The 25,083-nt window shown below is 44.6% G+C and overlaps 1 protein-coding gene across 3 annotated transcripts in view; it reads right to left on the bottom strand.

The window, feature by feature from the left end:
- The window catches only part of DHX40 (DEAH-box helicase 40), a 266,557-nt gene that overhangs the window by 27,793 nt on the left and 213,681 nt on the right, over positions 1–25,083 (bottom strand). For all 3 annotated transcript variants that reach the window (XM_069226422.1, XM_069226423.1, XM_069226424.1), the window contains one exon: positions 739–833. In XM_069226422.1, coding sequence (XP_069082523.1) covers positions 739–833 — 95 coding nt within the window. The remainder of the gene's footprint in view (positions 1–738; positions 834–25,083) is intronic.

Raw genomic sequence — 25,083 nt, 5'->3', positions numbered from 1 at the left:
TAAGTCACAGATGTGCACAATATGCCACTTCCCTCAATACGTTAGAGGTGGCCACCGTAACAACAAGAGGGACTCAATATGTCAAGCATACCCAAAAAACAGGGCATTATTTAAGTCAGGTACAGCCATCATTACGTCTCTCACAACACAGTCCTCAAGAAGCAGTCATGAATGCACACATACTCAGAGACACTCCACAACCTACCACTCATAAACATGCTACTCAGGCTCCTGCTCCAGGAACTCTTTCCTGCAAACTAGCATTCACAGTTGGTAACTATGAAGTCTTTCCCCCTAACTCGAATGCCTGACTGTCCACTGGGTTTTTTTCTGTTCTCATGCCAGCAGGGGTTGGGAGCTTCAGAGCCGACAGTTCCCAAGCATTTCCCAAGCATTCCCAAGCATTCACACAGCTTAGGATCCCAGCAGAGACTTGGGCACCGGAAGCCAGGTATGCAGTAGTAGGTAGGGTACAGGGACTAATTGTGGAGCTACTGTGCACAATGAAGCAGGCAAGAGGGGCTGCTGTTCACAATGGGGCATACACGTTGCAGCGTAGGGAGGGATAGGCACTGGTCCACATAGATCCAACCACATCCTCTACTTACCTGAGGGTTTTTATGGCTCTGACAATGGGGAGCGGGAGAAGGGGGATGGGGTGGAATCTGCACTTGGTCCTGCCAAGTATTACGAAAGCTAGTGACAGTAATTTTAGAGGACGGGTTTTCAACCTCTTACCTTTTGGCCACATTGCTAAAATAGCCAGCACAAAGACACCTTCTCAACATCTCACTTCTAGGTCCTTCACATTTTTCCCTCGGGAAGTCCTTCATCTGTAGAAGCAAGGAGAAACAAGCAATCAGCATTTTTAATGACTAGAATCACTCTGCTAACAGAGAGGTCTTGTAGAGGATGTAAGGAGTACACTGATCATTGACACGTTAGTACATACCTACCTGGTTATTTCCAGAGCAGCATGCCAATGCCGGCCTCTCTCAGAGATATTTGAAACACTTGTAATATACATAAAAACTCAATATATCAGAATTCGGGAGACTGCGAATTTCTCTGATCTGCAAGTAATTATTTATTTAATTGTTTTGGATTGTTCATTTATTGTTTTGTAAAAAGTTAACTCCACCCACATAGGTTTCAGAGCAGTGTACAGAAACTTCATTTAAGATAAGTAAGTGTAAGGCTCCAGTCCATTTTTTTTAACTGTTTTTGTGAAGCCTGGCGGCAACATATTGAAGCTACTGTAGGGGGGACAAGCCTGTTTTTCTGCAAGCCAGTGAGTTCAGAAGGAAGATAACCATACTTTCAATTGCCAGTCTCAAATCCTGGTGACAGCTTCTTGAGTGTGTGCAGGTGGATCTTTGCAGTTGCAGCCATAGTGGATGTAACTTTTGGGGTGAAAGTTTGAGTCAAACAGGATACACAGGGATATGGCTGTGATAGCCAATGTTGGAGGAATATCTGCTGACTTTAGGTTTCTGAATTAGAGAAGCTTAGTTATTATTATTGTGGTGTCAACTGTATCAAATGATGTGGTTAAATCCATTAGGACAGCTTAGATGCCGGTGGGGTGGAGAATGAGCTAAGAGAATACAACCATTCAATCCCAATCTGCACAGATTTACAGAAAGTCACAGTAGATGAAAGACACCAGAGACAGGATCACATAGTGCAAAACTGGTTTTGGTCACTGTTTGCTCGACATTTGCACTAACCCACCAGTGCCCAGGCTATTAGTCCATTAGTATTAGCTATTAGTATGAGCCCATGTACCTTACCCTTTGACTGCAAAACATAGACGTACCAAGTAATCTTGATTCTACTGTGTTCAAAGATGTGCATAAACCTTGGAAATTTGTAGATGTATTTTTGATGGCAAAGAAGGTATCATACACCAACAGGGGCGGTCCCTGGAAGTTTGGGAAGGTCTGAAGCGTGGTTGGGGGTGGGGACGGGTTGGAGTGGGTGGTGAATGGCATACTACTCCTTGGAGGAATAGATATACACAGAGCTGTGGCCTACTGGGATATGCTGCTAAGTGCAAACCTAGGAGTGCCGAGAGGCGTATGGTATGGGATGTTTATAGATGCGGAGAGACAATACTTGCTAGAATGCTTACTTATATGCTTAAGTGTCTGTGGACTGTTCCCTAGTTCTTTCTAGTTTTGGTGCTATGCAAGTGTGGATTTATCAATATGTGACGCTTCTTTGGCTATGCTATGCGCCTGTTGAAAACCAAATAAAAAGATTTTTTTTTAAAAAGATGTGCATAAACTATTTCAGCATGCAGTACATGTAATTTACCCACTGCCACTCTTTAAGGAGATGAAAATGTCAGGCATGATTTAGCACCTATACCCTTATGTATGCTTCCAAACAGCTAATGCCCCTCTCATTTGCACAATGACGAGTAACTGGATATTTTGGTGAATGACACTGCTGTACTGCTGTGGTTCTAAATACTAAAATCTACAGAAACGGGCACCTTGCAGGGCTATTCTCTATTACATCTTCCACCACAAACCAAGCCAAACCGAATGCCATTTTAAGCAGCAGAGGACCAGGCAAGGGTCTTTAGACAGCTGCAGGTGTGCCACTCCACGCAGGCAGTGGGTGTAGAGTTCGACTGAGCTTGGTGCAAGGTGAGGACACACGTGGGTATGTGGAGGGTTCAGTGTAAGACCTAGACATGTGTACCTTGTGAGGAGAACAGGGACATAGAAAGAGCAAGAAGAAATAGCAGGTTGTAGCACGAAGTTGTCAGTAGTTGCTCGTTTTATTATTTTCTTAGTAATTTAATTCCTGCTTTTTAACTGGGAAACCAGGACTGAATTACCTACTCAGACAATGCACGGGGCGACGTTAGATCTCTGCTAAAGAAAGCACGTCCTGCGGTGTAGTGTTTTTTTTCTTTCTTTTCATTCAGTCTGTGAAATGTTTCAGGAGGCGACTGTCAGAAGTGCAGCAGCCCCCTCTTCTCCAATCTTAACACCCAACTGTAAAGTGCGCATTAAACCTAATTACACTGTGTTCTTAAATGCCTTTCAGCTCTCGTGTGGGCTCGGGAACTACAAACACCCTACACTGTTATTACGGCACTTTACAGCTCAAACCTTTAACTCCCTGCTGGGTACGATCCCAGGCCCGGTTCCTCTTAGCGCTGGAATTAAACCCTTTAAAGTGGGGACTCCGCTGCCGCCTTTTGTGCTGAAGCAGGGTCTCTGCGTGTGCGGGCGTGTGCGCAGCTGCTGAGAGCACACCACCCCAGTAACGCCTTCTGAAGCAACCACCAAACCTACAATTGCTGAGGAAAGCTCTGACCTTTTTGGGGGACAGGCAGAAAACAGGGCGGAGGTATGGTCTGGGCACTAATTTAACAGCCGTAAAACCAGAGAACCCAGGAGAAAGTGCTACAGAAAAGAAGAACTGACAAAAACAATCGGTGGGGGGCTCTTTGTAGTCTAAGGACATTACCAAGCTTTACAACCCCCTTATAGCTTCAGCGGAAGCGTCCCTCACACAGAGAGAGACAGTACTACACGTGCAACACCAAATCACACACACACACACAGTTATAAAAAATTACACAGTGGCGCTTGTTACTGTGTAGCATGGGTTCGGTCGCACTGTCCATTAAAAGACATCTTTTGATTTGCCTATTAGCTTTTACCCGACCCCTGAATGGCTCTGTAAAGAAACTGGTAGTCATTTGATGTAGTCAGCTAAGGTGTGGCATGGCTATTCCCATTCAGATCCGTGCCGGGGAAAAAATTAAGGAAGGGGGGTAAAAGTAATGTGTTTTCCCAATTTAGTTCTCGTAGGAAATATTGCTATCCCCAAAATATTTACATCAACCATGGCATGAAAGTATAACTTTACCGAGAATGCGGGCTTTTTGTTGCTTTGGAGTAAATATTTTTAGTGGTTTTTGAGATAGACGTTTTTGAAAAAGTTGACAAGGTGGTCAACATTGCAGACCGGAAATAAGGGCCTTCCTCTCTCAGTGGGGCCAGAGAGAAATCTCCAGCAGTCCTGGGCTCATCATCCGTTCCATCAATGCAAAATGGACTGACAAGTGAAAAGGTAAACGGGAAACCGCCAAGAAGACGAGCGAAAATGAGGATTCAGCTGTGAACACATCCAGGGCTTGGAAAGATGGTAGTGCTGAGATTTCCATCCTAGGTCCTGGAGCAGCCTGAAGATATATATATATAGCAACAAGGTCTGGTGGCATTTCTGCAGGAAGGGATGGGATGGGAACTAGAGCAGGAGGAAAGGCCTAGGGGTGGCAGTGAGCCTGAGAGAGCCAGCATAGCTGTGAATGTAGCTCATCGACCCCTGGTGCAGGCACCAAGAAGGCAAGCAGGCTTGCATTGCAAATGCCACCATCTCCTCAACTACAAAAGAGGAAGCACTACAGAGCAATAGAGTTTAGCGCAGCCTTCAATGCTGAGTGGCCAGGCCCAATGAGAAGCCGACCGCCAGCACAGGTGACATAAGAACTGCAAAGGAAACCTAGAGAGAATCAGCTTTGCACTAGACAGACATCCTAAGCTGTGGGCCTCTGTGAGGGGCCCGCTTCCCAGAATGATCTATTTACCTCAACATAACTCTGGCACTAAACATTTTGACAATCTACAACTAAGCCAGAGAACAGCTGAAAAATAATCAGGAACACTGATACTGGGCAGGTCCTAGCCTGAGTCAGAGACTCCCGGAATTGACTGTCAGGTCACCCTGTCTGCTGACCACCTCTCATCAGGAAGGCAGAAAGAAATACAAAAAATCCACCTACATACTGGTTGAGAGCCACGGGAGCACTATTATTCTTGGTACACAGTAGGGTAATTCCCTCTCAAAATGATCGCAGCAAGAAACAAACGAGACCAGTTGGCCAAGGTGTTATTTAGGTCAATGCCAATGAGAATAGAACCTCAAAGAATGGTTAAAAAGATGACCACCATCCTGAGGTACAGTTACCAGCACAACACACTAGAGATCAACAGACGATCCTGCTGTCTCTTTTAGCGTTAAAAAGGCAGAGTGATTGATCTGGGCTACATGTGAGTCTATACACAAGAACCAAACACAAATGCATGTAAACACAGAGAAATTACATAGGAAAATCCACATGAGACAAGAGTCAAAGTACGGACTATGAATATTTATTTTAAAATCAGGCATCAATACAGAAGGCTAAAGGGTTAGTCAACAGATTAAAAATGCTTAAAATGCAAAAAGTGTAAAATGCTGTTCTCGTGCCGAGAGAGGTGGTGAGAGGAGGCCGTGAGGAGATGTGGGCTCAGAGCTCAACTGGTTTGGAGCTTATAATGCCAGCCCGGGGTCGGAAGAAAATGCACGCGGAGCATACATTTTCTGCCCCTCATTTTTCTGTGCAGCCCTTTTAGGAAGGTAAGGGGCTCTTTTAAGGAACATAAGGGTGGGAGGTCACCCACAAGTTCTTAGAAAGATGAATGGTGGGATAAAAGGTGGATTAAGGGGAAAAAACGGTATAGTTGGCAGGGAAGAAAACCAGACTGCGACTGAGGTGCCTAGAAAAGTGCAGCCCAGCAAGGTAAATTGCGCTGAGATACAGAAGAGGCTAACTGGAGATAAGACATTAACGCCATTAATGGCTTTTTTCAATTCCCACCCAACGCCAGTTAGTGATGTTTAGGCAGTAAAAGTGGGTATAGGGGTTCCATAGACGTCCGCTTTGGTGGCTCATGGAATAGAGGCGCAAGAGTTGGAAATGAGTAGTGAAGAGTCCCCTCCACCTTGTGACGATTCTAATTTTTCCAGTATGCATTACCAATTTCCCCCAGCCTTTTCTGAACCAGGCTCTCAAGAAGAATTCCTAAGTTCACAGAAACTTCTGATTACTTTAACAAATGAGATTTGAGAGAGGTTTCAGGTCTCCGAAAGTAACTAAGAGAACATTAAAGAAGTGTGTGTAGCAATGGAAGGCAAGATTAATCTGCTGACAGAGAGAATTTCCAGCCTGGAAAAATCTGTAGAGGAACAAAGAAGCAAGTATGTGCGAACAGTTATGAGATTTCCCGGCTGAAAGCAGGAGATAAAGCTATTCAAGATAAGCTAGAAGTGCTGGAAAATTGTTTGAGGAGAAATAATATTAGACTGCTGAATGTTCCGGCGGATTCCAAGGGGCCGATATTAAAGGTTTTGTTATCTCTTTAGAGACTATGGGGGTCATTAAAGACCGCCAGGGCTGTTTGGGAGGAAGCACTGCCAACAGGCTGGCGGTGCTTCCAGGGGAATTACGACTGCGGCAGAAGCGCTGGGTCGCGCCGCTGGGACCGGTGGTTTCCCGCCACTTTTGTCCTGGCAGTTTAAATCCCCCAGGGCAGCGCTGCCCAGAGGATTACGAGCCCCCCTCCCGCCAGCCTTTTCATGGCAGTTTGAACAGCCATGAAAAGGCTGGTGGAAAGGGGAGTCGCGGGGCCCCTGGGAGCCCCTGCACTGGCATGGGCAGTGCAGGGGCCCCCTGCCACGGCCCCATGCAGCTTTTCACTGGCTGCATAGCAGACAGTGAAAAGCGCAACGGGTGCAACTGCACCCGTCGCACAGCCGCAACACCACCAGCTCCATTTGGAGCCGGCTCCCGTGTTGCGGCCGAGATCCCCGCTGGGCCGTCAGGCGGAAACCAGGTTTCCGCCCGCTGGCCCAGCAGGGATCTCATAATAGACCCCGCGGGAGTGTGGCTGCACTGGCGGCCGTCCGGCGGTTCAACCTTGGCGGGCCAAGGTTCTAATGAGGACCTATATTCCTAAAATCGGGCACCTAAACTTGGAGGAGGATATCCAAAGAGTACATCGAGACCCTTTTAAGAAAAGTGTTGCCAGGAAAGCCAGAGGAGAACCTTGTTAACTTTGCAACATATTCTATCCAAGAAATTATCCTTTTTGAAGAACTGAAAGTTGGCAGCTTCTTAAAAGGGGACTGGTCTTTCCGTGTACGATCTGATGTCTGTAGGGCCACATTAGATAAGCAGTGAGAGCTGGGAAAGCACATGCAGGAGCTTCGGGCTTTGGGGGCAACGGTTCAGATGAGGTTTCCGGCTGCTCTAAGGATAATGTGGAAGAATAAGACATATAAGCCCTCATTACAACCCTGGCGGTTGGCGGAGAAGTGGCGGTCTTTGGAATTATGACCATGGCGGTTACCGCCATGGTCATCCGCCACTTCTCTGAACCGACACCAGGGTGGAGACGACCGCTGGGCTGGAGACTTGGGTCTCCAGCCCGGTGGCCATCACAAGACCGCCGGGGGTATCATGACCCAGCTGACCTCCATGGATTTCATGGGGTTGGGAACCGCCATGAAATCCATGGCGGTAAGCACTATCACTGCCAGGGAATCCCTTCCATGGCACTGATAGGGGTCTCCCCCACCCCCCACCCGAGTCCTTCCCCGACACCCCCCAACCCCCTATCACCCCCTCCCCACCCCCACCCCCGACATTACTACACAGACACACACCCGACACGCATGCAGACACCACTAACACACATACCCGCACACACACACAAACATGCCAACAGACACACACACAGTCATACACCCACACCCACATTCAGACATACATGCACACATCCATACAGACATACATGCAGGCAGACACACACACATTTCCAAACACACTACACCCCGCATGCATACATGCACTCACACACCCCCTCTTCATACTTGCACACACACACACCCCCATGCACGCACACAACACACACCACCCCCCCCCAAACCCCCTTCCCTAACGGACGATCAACTTACCTGGTCCGCTGATCCTCCGGGAGGGGACGGGATCCATGAGGGCTGGTCCGCCACCAGCACCCCGTCAACATAACACCGCCACACCGATTCACGTAATGAGATTCGGTGGGCTGTGTTCTGTTGACGGCGCGGTGGAGGTGGAGCAACCTCCACTTCCCTGCCGACCGCCAGTATGGCTGCTGGCGGCTCTCCGTCCGGAAAAGGACAGTGGGCTGCCAGCAGTTATAATTCGCAGAGCGGAAAACCACCAGCACTGGCGGTCTTCAGCACGGCAGTCCCTCTGCAATCTTGTGAAAAGACCGCCGACGTTGAAATGACCCCCATAATATTAGGGAGCCAGGCGTAGTTGGTGCTTTGATAGAGCGGATTAAGGCATCACCCTAAGAAATCTGGATGGTTATGCAGGTTTTCTCTCAGAGAGCTCAAACAGGGGGCCATTTGCCTTTTCCCAAATAAAGAAAGGGAGGGTTCCCAAGGGTGGGAGGGTAAGGAGGCAGGGCGTTTTGGGTTTGTCACTTTTCTCTTTTTTTGCAAACTGGGTGAGGAAGTTTATTGGAAGGAAAAAAACAAAAAACATGTCGGTTTTACATTTTGATGTCCTTAGGATACATAGGAATCTTTGGGTTCTACTATATGCTTGTTTTTGTCTTTTCTTGGTTCTCTGGGCTGTTGATCCAAAGAGGTAATACATATAATCAGCTGAAGGTTCTTTTTTTTAATATAAATGGGCTTAGGGTTAAGACAAGAAGGAGGAGGATTTTAGAGTTTTTGCACAGAATAAAGGAGGAAGTGATCATTTTACAAGAAACACACTTGTTACGGGAGGAGTGGGAAGAAATTTTGAAGCATGTCAAGTGGGTTGATCAAAGTGTGACTACCAATCAATCTTGTGTAGTGAAGGGTGTGGCGATTCTTTTAAAAAGGGCTCTGAAGGTTAGGGTGGGTAAAGTGGTTGTTGACCCCAAGGGGAGATGGTTGTGCGCCGAGGTTGAAATATTCAGATCAAGGTTAGCAATAGCAGGATATTATGGTCCCAACACTGATGACCCGGTTCCTTTTCAAGAACGATATAACCATTTGTTGATGTCTGAATACCCCATTATATTAGGGGGAGATTTCAATGTACTTTTAGACCCTAAGTTAGATAAATCCACAGCCAGGAGCACAGTTAATTCCATAAAATCTAGATTTTGGGTGGAGCAGGCTATTAAGGACCTGGGTCTGATGGATATTTGGCAATCAAAATGGGGGGGGGGAGGAAGGCCCCAGATTTACCTTTCATAATAAGAAGTATGGTCATCACTCTAGGATCGATTTCATCCTAGTGCATAAGAGTTGATGTGAAAGGGTAAAATTTGTGTCTCATGCTCCAGAGAATCTTTCTGTCCACTCGGCAGTAAAATTGGATTTTGCTTTTGGAGCTGAATCAGGTAGCCCTTCATGGACCGTAAACCGGGCCTTATTTCTGGAAGCCTTGGTAGTGGAGACCCTAAAGCAGGATACTAGAGAATTATTTTTAATGAATTATAGATCCACCTCTTTGCAGGTGCTTTGGGACACATATAAGATATATGTAAGGGGCAGGTTGATTAGCTTGGCCGCAAGCAAGCATAAAGTGGAGAAAGATTATTTAGAAAGCCTCGAATCTGCAATAGGCCTGCTACAAAATTCCACCTCGACCTAGGAAGATACTCAATTACGGATTACGATGGATTCTCAACTGAAGACTGCTAGAGCAAAGTTAGAGCAGTTTTTGGAAATTAAAAAAAGAGAAGGTGGGAGAGTAGTCAATTTTCTCACTATGAGTATGGAGAAGGCTGCAGTAAATTGTTAGCATGGAAAATAAAAACAGATCGGTCAAAGACGAAATAGTCTCTATTAGAAACACAATCACAGGATTGAACAGCATACAGAACTCGGAAATAAGGGATATCTTTGCTTCTTTTTTTCGAAAACTCTACACAGAAGAGCTGGAGGTTTCGGAGGAGCAGGTTGAAAGCTTTCTAAAGGGTATCCATCTCCCAGGTTTGGATGGAATGCAACAACAGGAGCTGGAGGCAAGGATAGGGATGGAAGAGGCGATTAAGAGTCTAAAGAAAGGGAAAGCTCCAGGTCCTGATAGCCTGCCAAACGAGTTATACATTTATCTGCATGAAGAGTTGGCTCCTTACATGATGGAATTATTCAATCAATTTTTTTTTGCACATATGGAGGCAACAAAATCATGGGAGGAAGCTACAATTAGCCTGATCTTGAAGCCCAGGAAAGACCCGGCAGAATGTGAATCATATAGACCTATTTCACTATTAAATTCAGACTATAAATTGTATACGCATATTTTGGCCAAAAAGTTGGAGAGGGTGGTTACCTCTCTGGTCCATGAAGATCAGAAAGGCTTTATTAGGGGAAGACAGCTCTATGAGCTTACGCATGGTTTATTGGGTGCAATAGACTTAGCCCGTTTTGAAAATACTTATTTTGCAGTTCTTACTTTTGATGCAGCCAAGGCCTTCGATAAGGTTAGTTTTTTTTTGTTTTTGCAGAAGACGATGGAGGCCTACAAGCTAGGGAATGTTTTTATTAGAGCAATACAAGCTTTGTGTAAGAATCCAACTGCCACAGTTGTGGTGAATGACAAGTTATCTAATAGTTTTAAGATTGGACGAGGGACTCAGCAGGGTTGTCCGCTCTCCCCCCTCCTTTTTGATTTATATATTGAACCATTGGCTGTAATGATCAGAAGGAATACAAATATTTTGCCTTTTCAAAGTAACGGTTGGGAGAAGAAAGAAGCACTTTATGCAGATGACTTAATGGTATACACCAAAGATATAGTGGGTTCTCTCCCTAGTATACTATCCTCTTTAGAGGAATTTGGTAGATTGGCAGGCTACCAGGTGAACCAAGAGAAGACAGAAATTATGTGTTGGAATACTACTTACCACAGCCCATTAGTTAAGGAAGAGATAAGGTATTTGGGGGTGCAAATAACAGCTAACTTGGAGGAGGTAGCTAGGATCAATTTTAACAGAGTATGGGAAGAAACAAGGAGGCAGCTGAGGATATGGTCGTGCCTCCGCTTATCTTTTATAGGGAGGCCAAAATCATAAAGATGTCCATTTTACCTAAATGTACTTTTTTGTTTAATACTATACCTCTTGAATTTAAGTTGAATTGGTTTAAAAACATGCAGAAGGATTTGACTTCATTTGTATGGGCTTCAAAAGGTGCTCGTATAGCATGAAAAACATTATGCAAGAAAAAGGAGTTTAGGGACATTCAGAACCCAGATTTCTTTAAATATCATCTGGCATTCCAGCTAAAGAAATTAAGGGTTTTGTTAAACGATAGTTCAAACTTTACTCCCCTGTTTAGGGCAATGACTTATTAGTTTGCAAGAGCAGGCGATCATTTTTTGTATATGTTTGGTCACCCAAAGTACTTAAAAAAGATACGTCTGAAAATATTGTCTGCAGCCGCTAGACTATGGTTTCAGGATAGGGAGCTTATAGGGATTGTATACTATAGCAATACAGTTCCTATTTAGAACTCACTGGGAACACCAGAATGCCTTTTAGATGAACTTTCAGTGCACCTTTACGGGAGTGGAGTGGAAAAACGGGGTCAAATTTTAGAAGATGGGTTACTGATATCATGGCCTAGGTTTAAAGAGCTAGCAGGTCATTAGATTTCTAAACTCAAGTACTACCAACTCGTAAGTTGGGCTAAATCAGAGATGAAGGTAGAAACAGGGAGAAATGTCTGGGAGGGAAAATTGTTGCAGAAGTAAATTTTTCAGAAGGAGGTGGCCCTATGGTATTGGATGGTAATCGAGGCAAGGGAAGAGTCGCCTTCCCTTCCTGTGAGGAGGTGGGGAGAGGATCTGCCTACCTTGGATGTTTCTCATCTTTGGCAAGACTCAATGACCTTACTTTGGGGTATAGTCAAATCAGCTCCTCTAAAGAAGAACCATTTGTTCACCATGCATCGGGTGTATTGGTCACCGGAAAGGATAACAGCTATGGGAAAGGTTACAAAGAACTGCCCCCGATGTGGTGAGGAGAAGGCGAACTGGGGTCTTTCTGATACCCGGTTGAGAAGGTGTTAAAGAAGATAGCTTGTATGGAATTCGAGCTGAGTCTACCATTGATAATTTTTGGGAGGCAGTATGAGGAACAGCTGAATAAGGTGCTAACCAGGCAGCAATCCCACTTGCTCTTTGTTTTAATATTATTAGCTGGACAATAAATCTGTCTTAAATGGGTATCTTCATCTGCCCCTTCTGTTCAGGAATGGGTGGGGCCAATCAATAAACTGAGCTGTTTGGAACGTAGCGGTCCATTAAATAAAAGAGATGAGTTTTGGCTACTTTGGGAGAACAGCTGTCAAGAGATAGGTGTTTTGGAGTATTGGTAAAATGGAGTCCTATGATTACGTACTCCCACAAAGGACGCCACCGGTCTTCGGACTGTGTGGCAAGGTCTTAGGCTGATGATGTTTTGGGAGGACCCGTGACAATTTTTAACATCATCTTAGCCGAATACGGCAGGTCGCGGGGTGGGTCGGAAGGGGTAGACTAAGAGGGTGGTAGGGTGTCTCCCCCCCTTGGAGCAAACCCACGGCCCTCTAATTGCCAGAGTGGAAACCTAAGAGGACAAGAAAAAAAAAAAAAAAAAAAAGAGTCTTTGCTTTATGTGAAATGTTAATAATAATAGTTATGTGGATTATTAAGCTTGCTATGACCAGTAACAAATACACAACACTGCTTTCATATCAACACACATATCCAAAGCTAAGATATTCTGCATAAACAAAGCATGTAAAACAACAATTTATTAATTAATATTGATTAGTGCACTAGAGGTACTAGTTGCAAGCCGATCAATCAAAGTCAACACAGTTCTACTGTTCAAATCATTCAAAGCAACACTTATATGAGGAATCAACACACCAAATATTCCCATAAGCACTTTGTCCATATACAGGTTTCACTCTTGAATCAATTTTCACTCATTTCATTCACATGACACACTCAAGGAAACAATTAAGCAAGATAGCAGCCGACCACCCAATTTTGTGTGAGTCTGAAATAAGCCTTTTTACAACAAACATAATAAATCCCTTTACACATAGGCTCTTCATCCTCCAAAAATTCATCATCACCTAATTACATCTAAGTTCACTCTCTCCAACCATTTCGTATGAGTTCAACCCATTATATTTCTCACATATCATGCACACAACTCTTGCTCAATTCTAAGTCTAGGATGTATCTTTGAACTTCAGAATCTCTCTTCATCCTCAGTCTCTCTCGCTTCATCCAAAACTACACAAATTAGCAACCTCTCAATAAATTCTCTAATAAAATTCTGTTCAACAGCACCCATCTTACACTCTTCTCAACACAGCACTCAACATATACTCTAGATGATCTGCAATAGAACCTAGGCCCCAATTATAAGGACATTGACCTGATGAAATATCTATATAACTTGTTTCTGAAGGATCAATGTCAGTAAAATGCAGGACAGAACACAGGATAAAGGTAGTTGACTGTAGGCCACCCCCTCTGAAACAGAAGCAGGCAAATATGTGCATGCGTAACAATTTGAGAGATTCATTGTTACTAAATATTCATTCAACAAATCCCCTTGTTATCATTTTTATTCAAAGCTAGTTTAGATTCCATCAGGCTAAAATTGGGTAGAGGATTTAGATAATACTTGGAATTTTCCAGGCCATGTCTTATCTGCAACAGTGAAAAGAACTGTGACCTAGGCAACTGGTATTCTTACCTAAGGTCTCCAAATGACTTGATGTGTGTGGATATCCAAATATCAACAAGATGAGGAATGCCTATTTTGTCACACAAACCAAATTCCTTCATTGCTGGAATCCAGTAGCCCTCGCACAAAATGGGTCACCTTTGTCAACTTCCTACTCCATGCACTCCATTTTAAAACCTTAAACCAATAATTGATAGATAACCTCGGTACTGATGGCATAGTTTTGTGGGTATCTCTTGCTATACTGCTGTGTCAGTAATCCCATTTCTTCTAGGCACTGAAGTTAAAGTCTGATGATTGGGTCATCTCGTTCCACAAACAACCATCATTGATGGGAAGTATCTGGGCTGCTCAATAGTAGAATTGCACATACGTTATCCTCAGACCGCTATCATAGGGCGACTGCACACATCTCGCGAAAGCCACTTAGGTGGCTTCACAACCACAAAGTTAAGAGGAGACTGCAGTGACTTGAAAAAGGTAGAAGGCAACAGATGACGATAGCTTTGGAGGATATACAAAATGTGATGTAAAATGATTATTTTGAACAGTGCCCCTCTGCCCATTATGGAAACTGGAGGGTGACTGGGCTATATTTCACCTCCAACTCTTTTCCTGGTGGAGTAAGATGTAACCCCAGGTTCTTAAATGGGCCTCTGGTGACCTGCAGCTCAGAGGCAATAAATATGGCTACTACGTTGCACCCTGCCTGGGGCATAAAAAATGATTTGTGCCAATTAACTCTAAATTTTGAGGAGACACAATATATATTCCGGCCCACTGAGAGGTGTATAAGAGCCACACATAGGAGATAAATCTTGGTTCGAGGAAGGACCTAGAAATTAAGCAGTTGAATGCCTTCTTGAAGTTGATGGAGCCCAGCTCTGTTGGCAAGCAGATGTTATGCATGTTTTCCAAGGCTACATATACTTGTCTGAAGAATTATCTGGTGCCATGGGAGGGAGGGTATAAATCAATTTTTTTCAAACCCAATTACAGTCCTTACTATTCTTACTAGTTTGGTAGCCAGAACCTCAGCCAAAATTTTGGCCTTAATGTTAAGAAATATATTACCCTTTATGAGTAACATTTTGTGCATAACTTAGCAGGCTTGGGTATGATCACTATGGTTGCCCCACAGAGATCATTCGGCCAAGCCTCAGTGTATAGGGCATCTTGAAACATGGTTTCTAGTGGATTCACTAGTCTAACTGCAAATGTTTTTTAAAAATTTGGGGAGAAACCATTAGGTCCAGCTGTTTTTCCTGAGGACATGGATTTAATCTTTTCCAATATTTCAGGACCAGAAAAGGGTTTATCCAGTGTTTCTGTGTCACTTTTCTGTAAGGCAGGGAATAGACTGTCCTGCATTATTGGGTTATCTATATCAGCCTGAGGAACAGGAACTTTATGGTATATCTGCTAACAGTAATATACGAACATCTCAACAATTTCTGCTGCAGTTGTCACCGGACCCCTCTCTCGTTGTTGTATCTGTGGAACAACATGGAGCTCCATCTCTCAGTTTGCAAACCAACAGGGCAATTTGTCCATCTTGCCCCCTAGTTCATATAATCTATGCTGGGACACTACCCATGATTTATTTGCTGTGCCCAATAGTTTTTCCTGCCACCAGTTATCTAAGAACCTCTGTTTCTCAGCAATCAAGATAATGGGGGTCATTCCGACCTTAAACCGCCATGCGGCCGCACTCCCGCGGCCCCCATTCCGACATTCCCGCCGGCCCAGCGGGAATGAGGCCGCAACACAGGAGCCGGCTCCTAATGGAGCCGGCGGTGTTGCGGCCGTGCGACGGGTGCAGTTGCACCCGTTGTGCTTTTTACTGTCTGCTATGCAGACAGTGAAAAGCTGGCCGGGGCCCCCAGGGGCCCCTGGACACCCCTTACCGCCAGCCTCTTCCTGGTGGTGAAAACCGCCAGAAACAGGCTGGCGGTAAGGGGGTCATAATCCCCAGGGCAGCGCTGCTATACCGCCGCGGTCAGAATACCCAAAAAAGCACCGCCAGCCTGTTGGCGGTGCTTTGGTCTTTTTTGCCCTGGCGGTCTCGGACCGCCAGGGTCAGAATGACCCCCAATGTCTTTCTAGTTTAATTATTGAGGACTTGAGATCCATTCGTTCCCTCTTTCCTCCTCTTTATGTTGACTCACTGCATATGAGATATTTTCTCATACCGTAGCTCTTAAGGCCCCTCCAAGGATAACATTTGATGAAACTAAGGGTTTATTTAATTCAAAGTATTCCTTTATTTCCTCCCTAATCTGGTCCATAGACCGACTATCCAACATTTGCTAAGAGTTCAGGCACCACTGTCCCCTCCCCACCACTAGCAGCCCATTATCAGTATTTCCAGAGGGAAGAGTTCTGCCAGGCATCGCAGTGGCACTGTTACATTAGACACCCCGGCTAACTCCACCAGTGATGAGAAAAATAGTCTAATTATGAGTGTGAGATGTGTGCCCTAAGTGGAAGGTTAAGTCATGTTCATCAGGGTCACATATTTGCCAGACGTCAAACCCAAAGCAGAGGCCAACTCAGGAAGTGAGGTTCTCCATCCTGTAATCCAGAGAACCGTAGTGTTCCATTCAGGGACCATATCCAAGTTGAAATCCCTTCCCTACACCAAAAGGAGAAACCTACTCATGAGGGCCTTAAGTATAATTTTGGTAGAGTACTCTCCCTCGTGGTTGGAGAAACATATAGAGTGACAAATGTCAAAGAACAGCCACCCAGGGGACCCTACATTTTCTGCTGACCTCTACATGATGTGCGCATTGACCTGATCTGGTTAACGGACTCTGTTCAAGCTACTGACTAAGAACAATTAAACTCGACCCCTCGAACGAGGTTCCTCAATACTTTCCAATATGAACCACCTGTCACCCAAATACACTAACAAAGTAACTTCAAATTGGGCTAGCAACCTTTCCAGACTCAAAAGGCAGTAGAAGCCTTCTGAATATGTTCTGTTTCCCCAGAGTCCTGCTGTCCTGACGATTTCTACTTCCCTTCAAGTCTTACACTGCATCTGTTTGTAGTCTATAGCAATGTAGAATCACATTTGCCCACCCTCCTTTGTGGCAGCATGTGGCTCTGATCACAGATCTCTTCCCTTTTTATAATTAAGCTCCCTTTTTCCAATACATATGAGGACCACAATCTGTCTTCCCGCCACTCCGTTTCCGTACTACTCTCACCCGTTGTGCGAAAAACAAATTAATATGTATTCAGTGCGATGTGCGTTGCCAGCTAAAGGGGGAGGGAGGATCCTATATACCTCAAAAGACTTCTTCAAAGAAAAGCAACTTGCAACCATCCAAGGGCAATGCTAAATTCCCAGAGTATGGACAGCATGCAACTCTACAGCACTATACGGAATGAACAGATGCTTACTGGCTAGGACTTTTCTTTCCTGATCATTAGGTGGCCTCCAGATATCATTCTCATCTTTAATCTAACCTGCTGAAACCTGCTCTTCCTTTTCATCGTTTGGAACATTGTTTTGTAGAGTTTAACTGTTCTAAGGTTTTTATTGTTGTGGCCAAGAAACAATTTACACTCTCGTTTTCTGAGTTACATTCTTCATTTCATTCCAATGTACTGGGCATAACAGCACAATATTTTACAAATCCATCAACCTATGAGTTTGCCCAGTACAACCATATTATGTCTATTTTTATGTGCTGCATGTTTTACAACAGCAACCTACTTCGCCAACTAAACTGCATAGTGCAAGTCTAGAATTCTAGACCTATTTCTAATTGGATTGCCAGAGGATATCAAGAAACCCATTTGCGAACATAGGCAGACAAAATCATGGACCACGCCAAAACCATACTGACAATCTGTGAAGATTGTAACATTCACACAGCATCGTATTGTGATGGCTATCAGTTCTGCTACTTGTGCAGAAGTTACATTACACAACTGTGATGTTTCAACAATTGATGCAATTGTGAAAACATATGCTTCTCTCAAAATTCCTCAGTGGTCTCCCAGACAAGAAGTATCTATAAATAACATAAAATCAGCCAATTTGAATGGTACATCATGAATGGCTGGTCTTGGTTTGGTAGACTATTTTGTTACAGTGATACAGTCATGGTCACAATCATTGTCTCCATCATCGGAATCATCTCCATCAAGCATTGGCAAGAGTGTGGCGGGATTCAAGACATTACAATGTCTGAATTAAATATTTTGAACCACTATAATAGTGTGTTCATCTTTTTTTTTTTATGCAACTTCTTGTTAAATGCTGAGTTCAAGTACAAGTGAGCAAAATCTCAACTGAATCATGGACTACCACAATAGGTGTCCCTTCACAATCCCTTCACTCTGCTGAATGGTAAGACATGTAGCAGAGAAGCTCCAAATGTGGCCCAGAAGTGCAGCAGCTAATAGGAAGAATGTTGCTGAGAAATAATCCACTGACAGCTTTGCCCTTCTGTGTTGCTAAGTAAGAACTGAAAGTGAGCACCTTTCTCTCTCATGGTAGAATAAATAAAAATATTTTTTCCGTTACCAAACTATGGGCCTAATTACGAGTTTGGCCACACTCCCTGTGGTTTGACTACCAGATTCCGACCCTGATGGTCAGACCACTAGGAGACCGCCACCCCTGCCAGAATCATGGATCCTGACGGGGGCAGCTGTCGGAGTTGTGTTCAGCCACGGTGGTGCTGAGTTCAGCGCTGCTGTGCTGATCATGAGTCCTCTTTACACCAGCTTTTTCATGGTGGGGTCTCCACCATAAAAAGGCTTGCAGAAAGGCAGTACTGGGGGCCACAAGGGAGTCGCTGCACTGCCCATGCCCATAGCATGGTCCGTGCAAAGGCTCCTCTGCCATGACCCTTGGAATGTGCACTGTCTACCGTCCCCCAAAAGAGCCGAGGACAATGCTGTGGCACTGCTTCGGCTGGTCTGACCAGTGGACACGTCATAAAGTGATGTTTCTGCTAGTCAGCCCGGTTGAAAAACCGTAACACGTCAGGGGGGGGGGGGGGGGGGGGGGGGAGGGGAATCTCAGGGAGGGGGAGGCTGCCGGTACGACGGCAGCATCATCCTCGCAGATTTGGCGGTCTGCCAAAGTCGTAATCAGGCCCTATATCTGAGCTCTAGGAACATATACATACATTCATCATCCCAGCATACCCAAACACTCAGAGGTCTGTGAGTAAGTCTTTGCAATCAGGGAAACGTTTGGAATGCACTGTAGACAGTAGGGAACCATTCCCAAAAACATCCTCACATCATTCTGAGTTGTTCGTAAGTTCATTCTCAGAATCACAAATATGTGTCCTGTGGACCTTTCTCAACTTTATGACCCAAGTAAACAACTTCTTTCTAACAATATTGCAATTTTGTCAGGTACACTTTATCACCATGTTCTGCAAAATGATCAAACAGTGCAATAACTGTATCAAGTCTGCAATCCTTTCTCGTTTTGGGTGCCACCATCAGACCATCAATATGCTGCACCAGCACTGGATTATAGGGAGGTGCAGATCCTCCAAATCTTTATTCAGAATTTGGAAGTAGATAGACAAACTTTTATTATACACCTCAGGTCTGGACACCAGACCACGTCTGCATTCAAAAAACCTAAATGCAAAGAGATATTGGCTATCCTCATGAAGAGAAATACAGACAAATATGTGGCACAAATCTGTTATAGTGAACCACTTCCGATCAGCACGGATTTGGGACAAAATGACAGTACGATTCAGTACTACATGAAAACACTGGGCTACAATATTAAGTTTGAGAAGATCTTATACTAGTCTAAATTTGTAACTTATTTTGTTGAAATGCCTTTCTCAATCATTTTCTCAATGACAGGTGCCATTCCTTTATCTGATCCACAAGTAAGCTTCGAAACTCTACATTAGAATCTAGTCAGGGTAAAGGAGAATCACAATTAGTTAACCCCCGCTCGCCCCCTTGGTTGCTTGGCACGAGCAGGCAGGCTTAACTTCAGAAGAAATGTGTAAATTATTTGTACCAACACACACAGTAATACAGTGAAACACTACAAAATGGACACCACACCAGTTTAGAAAAATAGGTAATATTTATCTAAATCAAACAAGACCAAAACGACACAAATCCAACATACACAAGTCAAGAGATGAATTTTCAAAATAATAAGAGTCTTAATCCTCAGAAAACAGTGAGAATGCTGTTACACAAAGTACCTGGTTACTGTAAAAAATAAAGCCGCATGGGCGAGTGTGCTCCAGAAAAGTCAGCGATGCGTTGATTCCTTACTCACAAGTGAGGCTGTGAGTCGTTTCCTTCTCCGGTCGGGTTGGCGATGTGTAGTTTTTGTCCCTCGCAAGAGAGCGATGAGCCAATATCCAGACTGGCACCTTGGATCCGCGCAGAGTTGGGTTGATTTGGACTCCCAGGGACGATGCATAGAAAATTTGGTCGCATGGTGTTAGAAAACCGTGCTGCGTGGGGTTTGCGTTGTTATCAGCCTCCGTAAGCGGGTGTTGCGTGTTGTTTCCTCATCTGCGTTGTGTCGATCTCCCAGCCACAATGCAGGCAAACCGTTGTTTTCAGCCGCGAAGCTGGCGGCATGTCATTTATCAGCCACATTGCGGAATGTATGTCAAAAATTTGCCAGCACGGAGTTCTGTGCATGGATTTTCTGTTCTTGTCTGCCAACTTCACCTTTCCAGGGCCCAGGGAATGGATACGGCACCACTTGGCAGGGTAGGAGTCTCAGAAGAGAGTCCAGGTGCTGACAGGCGAAGTCTATGATGGCCCTGAGACTTCAGCAACAGGAGGCAAGCTCAGTTCAAGCCCTTGGGGAGTCTTCTCAAGCAGGAATGCACAGCAAAGTCCAGTCTTTTTCCCCATTCACAGGCAGAAGCAGCAACTGCAGGATAGCCCAACAAAGCACAGTCACAGGCCGGGGCAGCACCTCTCCTCAGCTCTTCTCTTTGGCAGAGGTTCCTCTTGATTCCAGAAGTGATCTAATTTTCAGGCCTTTTGGTCCAATACTTATACCCCTTTCTGCCTCTGAAGTAGGCAAATTTCAAAGAAAAGTCTCTCATTTTGTAAGATCCTGCCTTGCCCAGGCCAGGCCCCAGACACACACCAGGGGGTTGGAGACTGCATTGTGTGAGGGCAGGCACAGCCCATTCAGGTATAAGTGACCACTCCTCACTTCCCTCCCAGCACAGATGGCTCATCAGGATATGCAGGCTACAGCCCAGCTCCCTTTGTGTCACTGTCTAGAGGAGAGGTGCAATCAACCCAAATGTAAAACTGACCCAGACAGGGAATTCACAGACAGGCAGAGTCACGGAATGGTTTAAGCAAGAAAATGCATACTTTCTGTAAGTGGCTTTTTCAAACACACACTCTAAAAACAACCTTTACTAAAAGATGTATTTTTAAATTGTGAGTTCAGAGACCCTAAACTCCACATTTCTAACTGCTCCCAAGGGGAATCTGCACTTTAATAATATTTAAAGGCACCCCAATGTTAACCTATGAGAGGGATAGGCCTTGCATAGTGAAAACCGAATTTGGCAGTATTTCACTGTCAGGACATATAGAACACATTAGTATATGATACGCTGAACCCTGCCCATGGGGCTTCCTAGGGCCTAACGTAGGGGTGCCTTACATGTATGAAAAGAGAAGGTTTAGGCTTGACAAGTGGGTACACTTGCCAAGTTTAATTAGCAGTTTAGAACTGCACACACAGACACTGCAATGGCAGGTCTGAGCCATATTTACAGGGCTACTCATGTGGGTGACACAACAAGTGCTGCAGGCCCACTAGTAGCATTTGATTTACAGGCCCTAGGCACCTTTAGTGCACTGCACTAGGGACTTACTAGTAAATCAGATATGCCAATCATGGAAGGCCAATTATACATACATTTTACATAGGAGCACTTGCACTTAAGCACTGGTTAGCAGTGGTAAAGTGCCCAGAGTATCAAACACAGCAAAAACAGAGTCCAGCACACATCAAAAACCTGGAAAACAGAAGCAAAAAGTTAGGGGAGACCATGCCAAGGATGCCAAGTCTAATAAATTCACTTTGATCAACACTTGCTCTGCATTTTGTATTAATCCAATTTCTTATTCCGTAAATCCCAAACCTCTTCTTTAACTGTGTGTCTTAAATCAAGAGGTTAATCCTCTTTTATGAGAACCGGAAACAATCTCACTCTAGACTCTCGTGATTTTAGCTTAACCCCTTTGCTGCCAAGCCTTTTTCCCCTCAGGTGGCAGGCTTTTTTTGGCTATCTGGGGCAGTTCGCGCTTAGGCCCTCATAACTTTTTGTACACAGAAGCTACCCACACCAAATTTGCATCCTTTTTTTCCAACATCTTATTGATTTTAGAGGTACCCAGAGTTTGTGGGTTCCCCTGGAGGAGACCAAGAAATTAGCCAAATTACAGTGAAATGTTCTTTTAAAAAAAAAAAAAAAAAAAAGGGACTGCAGAAGATAGCTTGTGTTGTTTTACCCCTGAAAATGGCATCAACAAAGGGTTTGTGGTGCTACAATCACCATCTTCCCAGCTTTCAGGAACAGGAGACTTGAATCAGAAAACCACATTTTCAACACAATTTTGTCATTTTACTGGGACATACCCCATTTTTACTATTTTTTGTGCTTTTATTTAGTGACAATAATGGGTGTGACACCAATGCTGGATCCCGGACAGCTAAACATTTCTGAAAAGTAGACAACATTCTGAATTCAGAAAAGGGTAATTTGTCTAGATTCTACAAGCCTTTCCTACAGAAAGTAACAGCTGAAATAATAAATATTGAAATTGAAACAGCCATTTTTCTCCACGTTTTACTCTGTAACGTTTTCCTGCGATGTCAGATTTTCACAAGCAATATACCGTTACATCTGCTGGACTCTTCTGGTTGTGGGGATATATAGGGCTTGTAGGTTTATCAAGAACCCTAGGGTACCCAGAGCCAATAAATGAGCTGTACCTTGCAATGGCTTTTCGTTGGATACCAGGTATACACCAATTCATTTGGTGAAATATAGAGTGAAAAATAGGTATCAAGGAAACGTTTGTATTTCCAAAATGGGCACAAGATAAGGTGTTGAGAAGCAGTGGTTATTTGCACATCTCCGAATTCTGGGGTCCCCATACTAGCATGTGAATTACAGGGCATTTCTCAAATAGACATCTTTTTTACACACAGTCTTACATTTGGAAGGAAAAAATGAAGAGAAAGACAAGGGGCAATAACACTTGTTCTTCTATTCTGTGTTCCCCCAAGTCTCCCGATAAAATGGTACCTCAGTTGTGTGGGTAAGCCTAATGCCCACGACAGGAAACGCAACATGGACACATCACATTTTTACATTGAAATCTGACATGTTTTTTGGGAAAGTGCCTAGCTGTGGATATTGGCCTCTATAGCACCTAGGGAAACCTACCAAATCTGTCCATTTTTCAAAACTAGACACCTAGGAGAGTCCAGCATGGGGTGATTTGTGGGTCTCTCACCATGTTCTGTTACCCAGAATACTTTGCAAGCCTCACAATTTGGCAAAAAAAACAACACTTTTTCCTCACATTTTGGTGATGGAAAGTTCGGGAATCTGAGAGGAGTCACACATTTCCTCCCACTCGGCATTCCCCCTCAAGTCTTCCAATAAAAATGGTACCTCACTTGTGTGAGTAGGCCTAGTGCCCGCGACAGGAAATGCCCCAAAAGGCAACATAGACACATCACATTTTTACATTGACAACTGACGTGTTTTTTGGAAAGTGCCTAGCTGTGGATTTTGGTCTCTAGCTCAGCCGGCACCCTGGAAAACTTACCAAACCTGTGCATTTTTTAAAACTAGACACCTAGGGAAACCTAGGATGGGGTAACTTGTGGCGCTCTCACCTCCTCCCTTTTTGGTCCTGGGCTCAACAGCCATCTAGGGAAACCTACCAAACCCAGATATTTCTGAAAACTAGACACCCGAGGGAGTCCAGGGAGATGTGACTTCAGTGGATCCCCCAGTGTTTTCTTACCCAGAATCCTCAGCAAACCTCATATTTAGCTTTAAAAAAAAAATCTAATTTTTCCCACAGTTCTGTGTGGGATCACTGCACTGGGAAAAACTTCCTACCATCCAATGTTCCAATCAGTTTCCCGGTAAAGATTATGCCCCACTTGTGTAGGTGGGCCAAGTGCCTGTGACAGAGAAGAGCCAAAAACATGTCGAAATTGAGGGGGAACCAAAGCGGGTCCAAAAGGGCAGTTTGAAGAAAAAAACGTCTTTAGGCCGACAAGTGGGGCAGACTTTTTATCGGTGACAATGCTGGGTGGTAGGAATTTTGTGGATTCCTGAAGATTCAGGAAGGTTCCATCACAAAAATGTGAGGAGAATGTGTGATTTCAAGCAAAGTTGGAGGTTTGCAGGGCATTGTGGGAAGAAAAATGGTGTGGGGTGCATGTGAAGCACACCACCATGGACTCACCCAGATGTCTAGTTTTCAGATGTGTCTAGGTCTCATAGATTTTTCTACACACCAGCCTCCCAAAGTCCAAAAAGTGCAGCCCTCACCATTCCAAGTAGGACGATTTTGAGAGTTAGACAAGCTCTCGTGGCCCAAATGTAAAACAAAAACCAAAAATAATCAAATGCCCTCTTGCTTGCCATGGGATAAGATGTTTTAGTGTGCGGGGGAAGAGCTGAGAGACTGTTACCCCCTTTAGTTGGGGTGGGGCATAACCATGCCCATACTGGTTGGTAGCCACCACCCCACTATTTTTTATTTATTTTTTTATTCCCTGGCATCTAGTAGGCTTTCTGCCCCCGGGGAGTGGATCGGGGGTAATTGCCCCTTCTGCCCGCCGGTGGCCAGAACAACTTTGTTCCCATTTATTTGGGGTGGGGGTATGGCCACACCCCCACCCTCTTTTTTTCAAAACAAATCTTCCCTAAACTCTGCTGGGCTTCTGCCCCCGCTGGGGGCAGATGGTCCTTCCAAAAATAGGCTGATCTGCCTCCAAGAGGGGCAGGAATGGGCAACAGTAGTGTGCCCCCATGGGGAGGAGTGACCCTTGCCCAAGGGGCTGATCCCCCAAACAACACACACACCAATCCCTGGTGCCTAAGTGGTTTCTACCCCCTCCTCCCCCCTTGGGGCAGATCGGCCTAATAGAAATAGGCCGCCAAGGGGGGCAGAAATGGCCTAAAAGAAATTTGCCCCCAGGTGAGCGACCCTTGCCTAAGGGGTCGCTCCACACGGTAATAAAAATAAACGTAAAAAAAATTACTGGTGCCTAGTGGTTTCTGCCCCCCTTGGGGGAATATCAGCCTAATAAAAATAGGATTAAGACTCCTATTCTCAAAGAGCAAGATTCCAGTACAAATAACAAGGCATAACAAATTTCTGCACATATTAGCATTAGCCATACCTGAATTGCTGACAAAACATCTACCTCCGCATTGAGAAACATATTTGCACACCA

The sequence above is a fragment of the Pleurodeles waltl genome, chromosome 3_1, assembly GCF_031143425.1.
Source record: "Pleurodeles waltl isolate 20211129_DDA chromosome 3_1, aPleWal1.hap1.20221129, whole genome shotgun sequence".
NCBI classification, from domain to species: Eukaryota; Metazoa; Chordata; class Amphibia; order Caudata; family Salamandridae; genus Pleurodeles; species Pleurodeles waltl.
The sequence above is the reverse complement of the archived record's forward strand: the minus strand, read 5'-3'. Positions and strand labels throughout refer to the sequence as shown.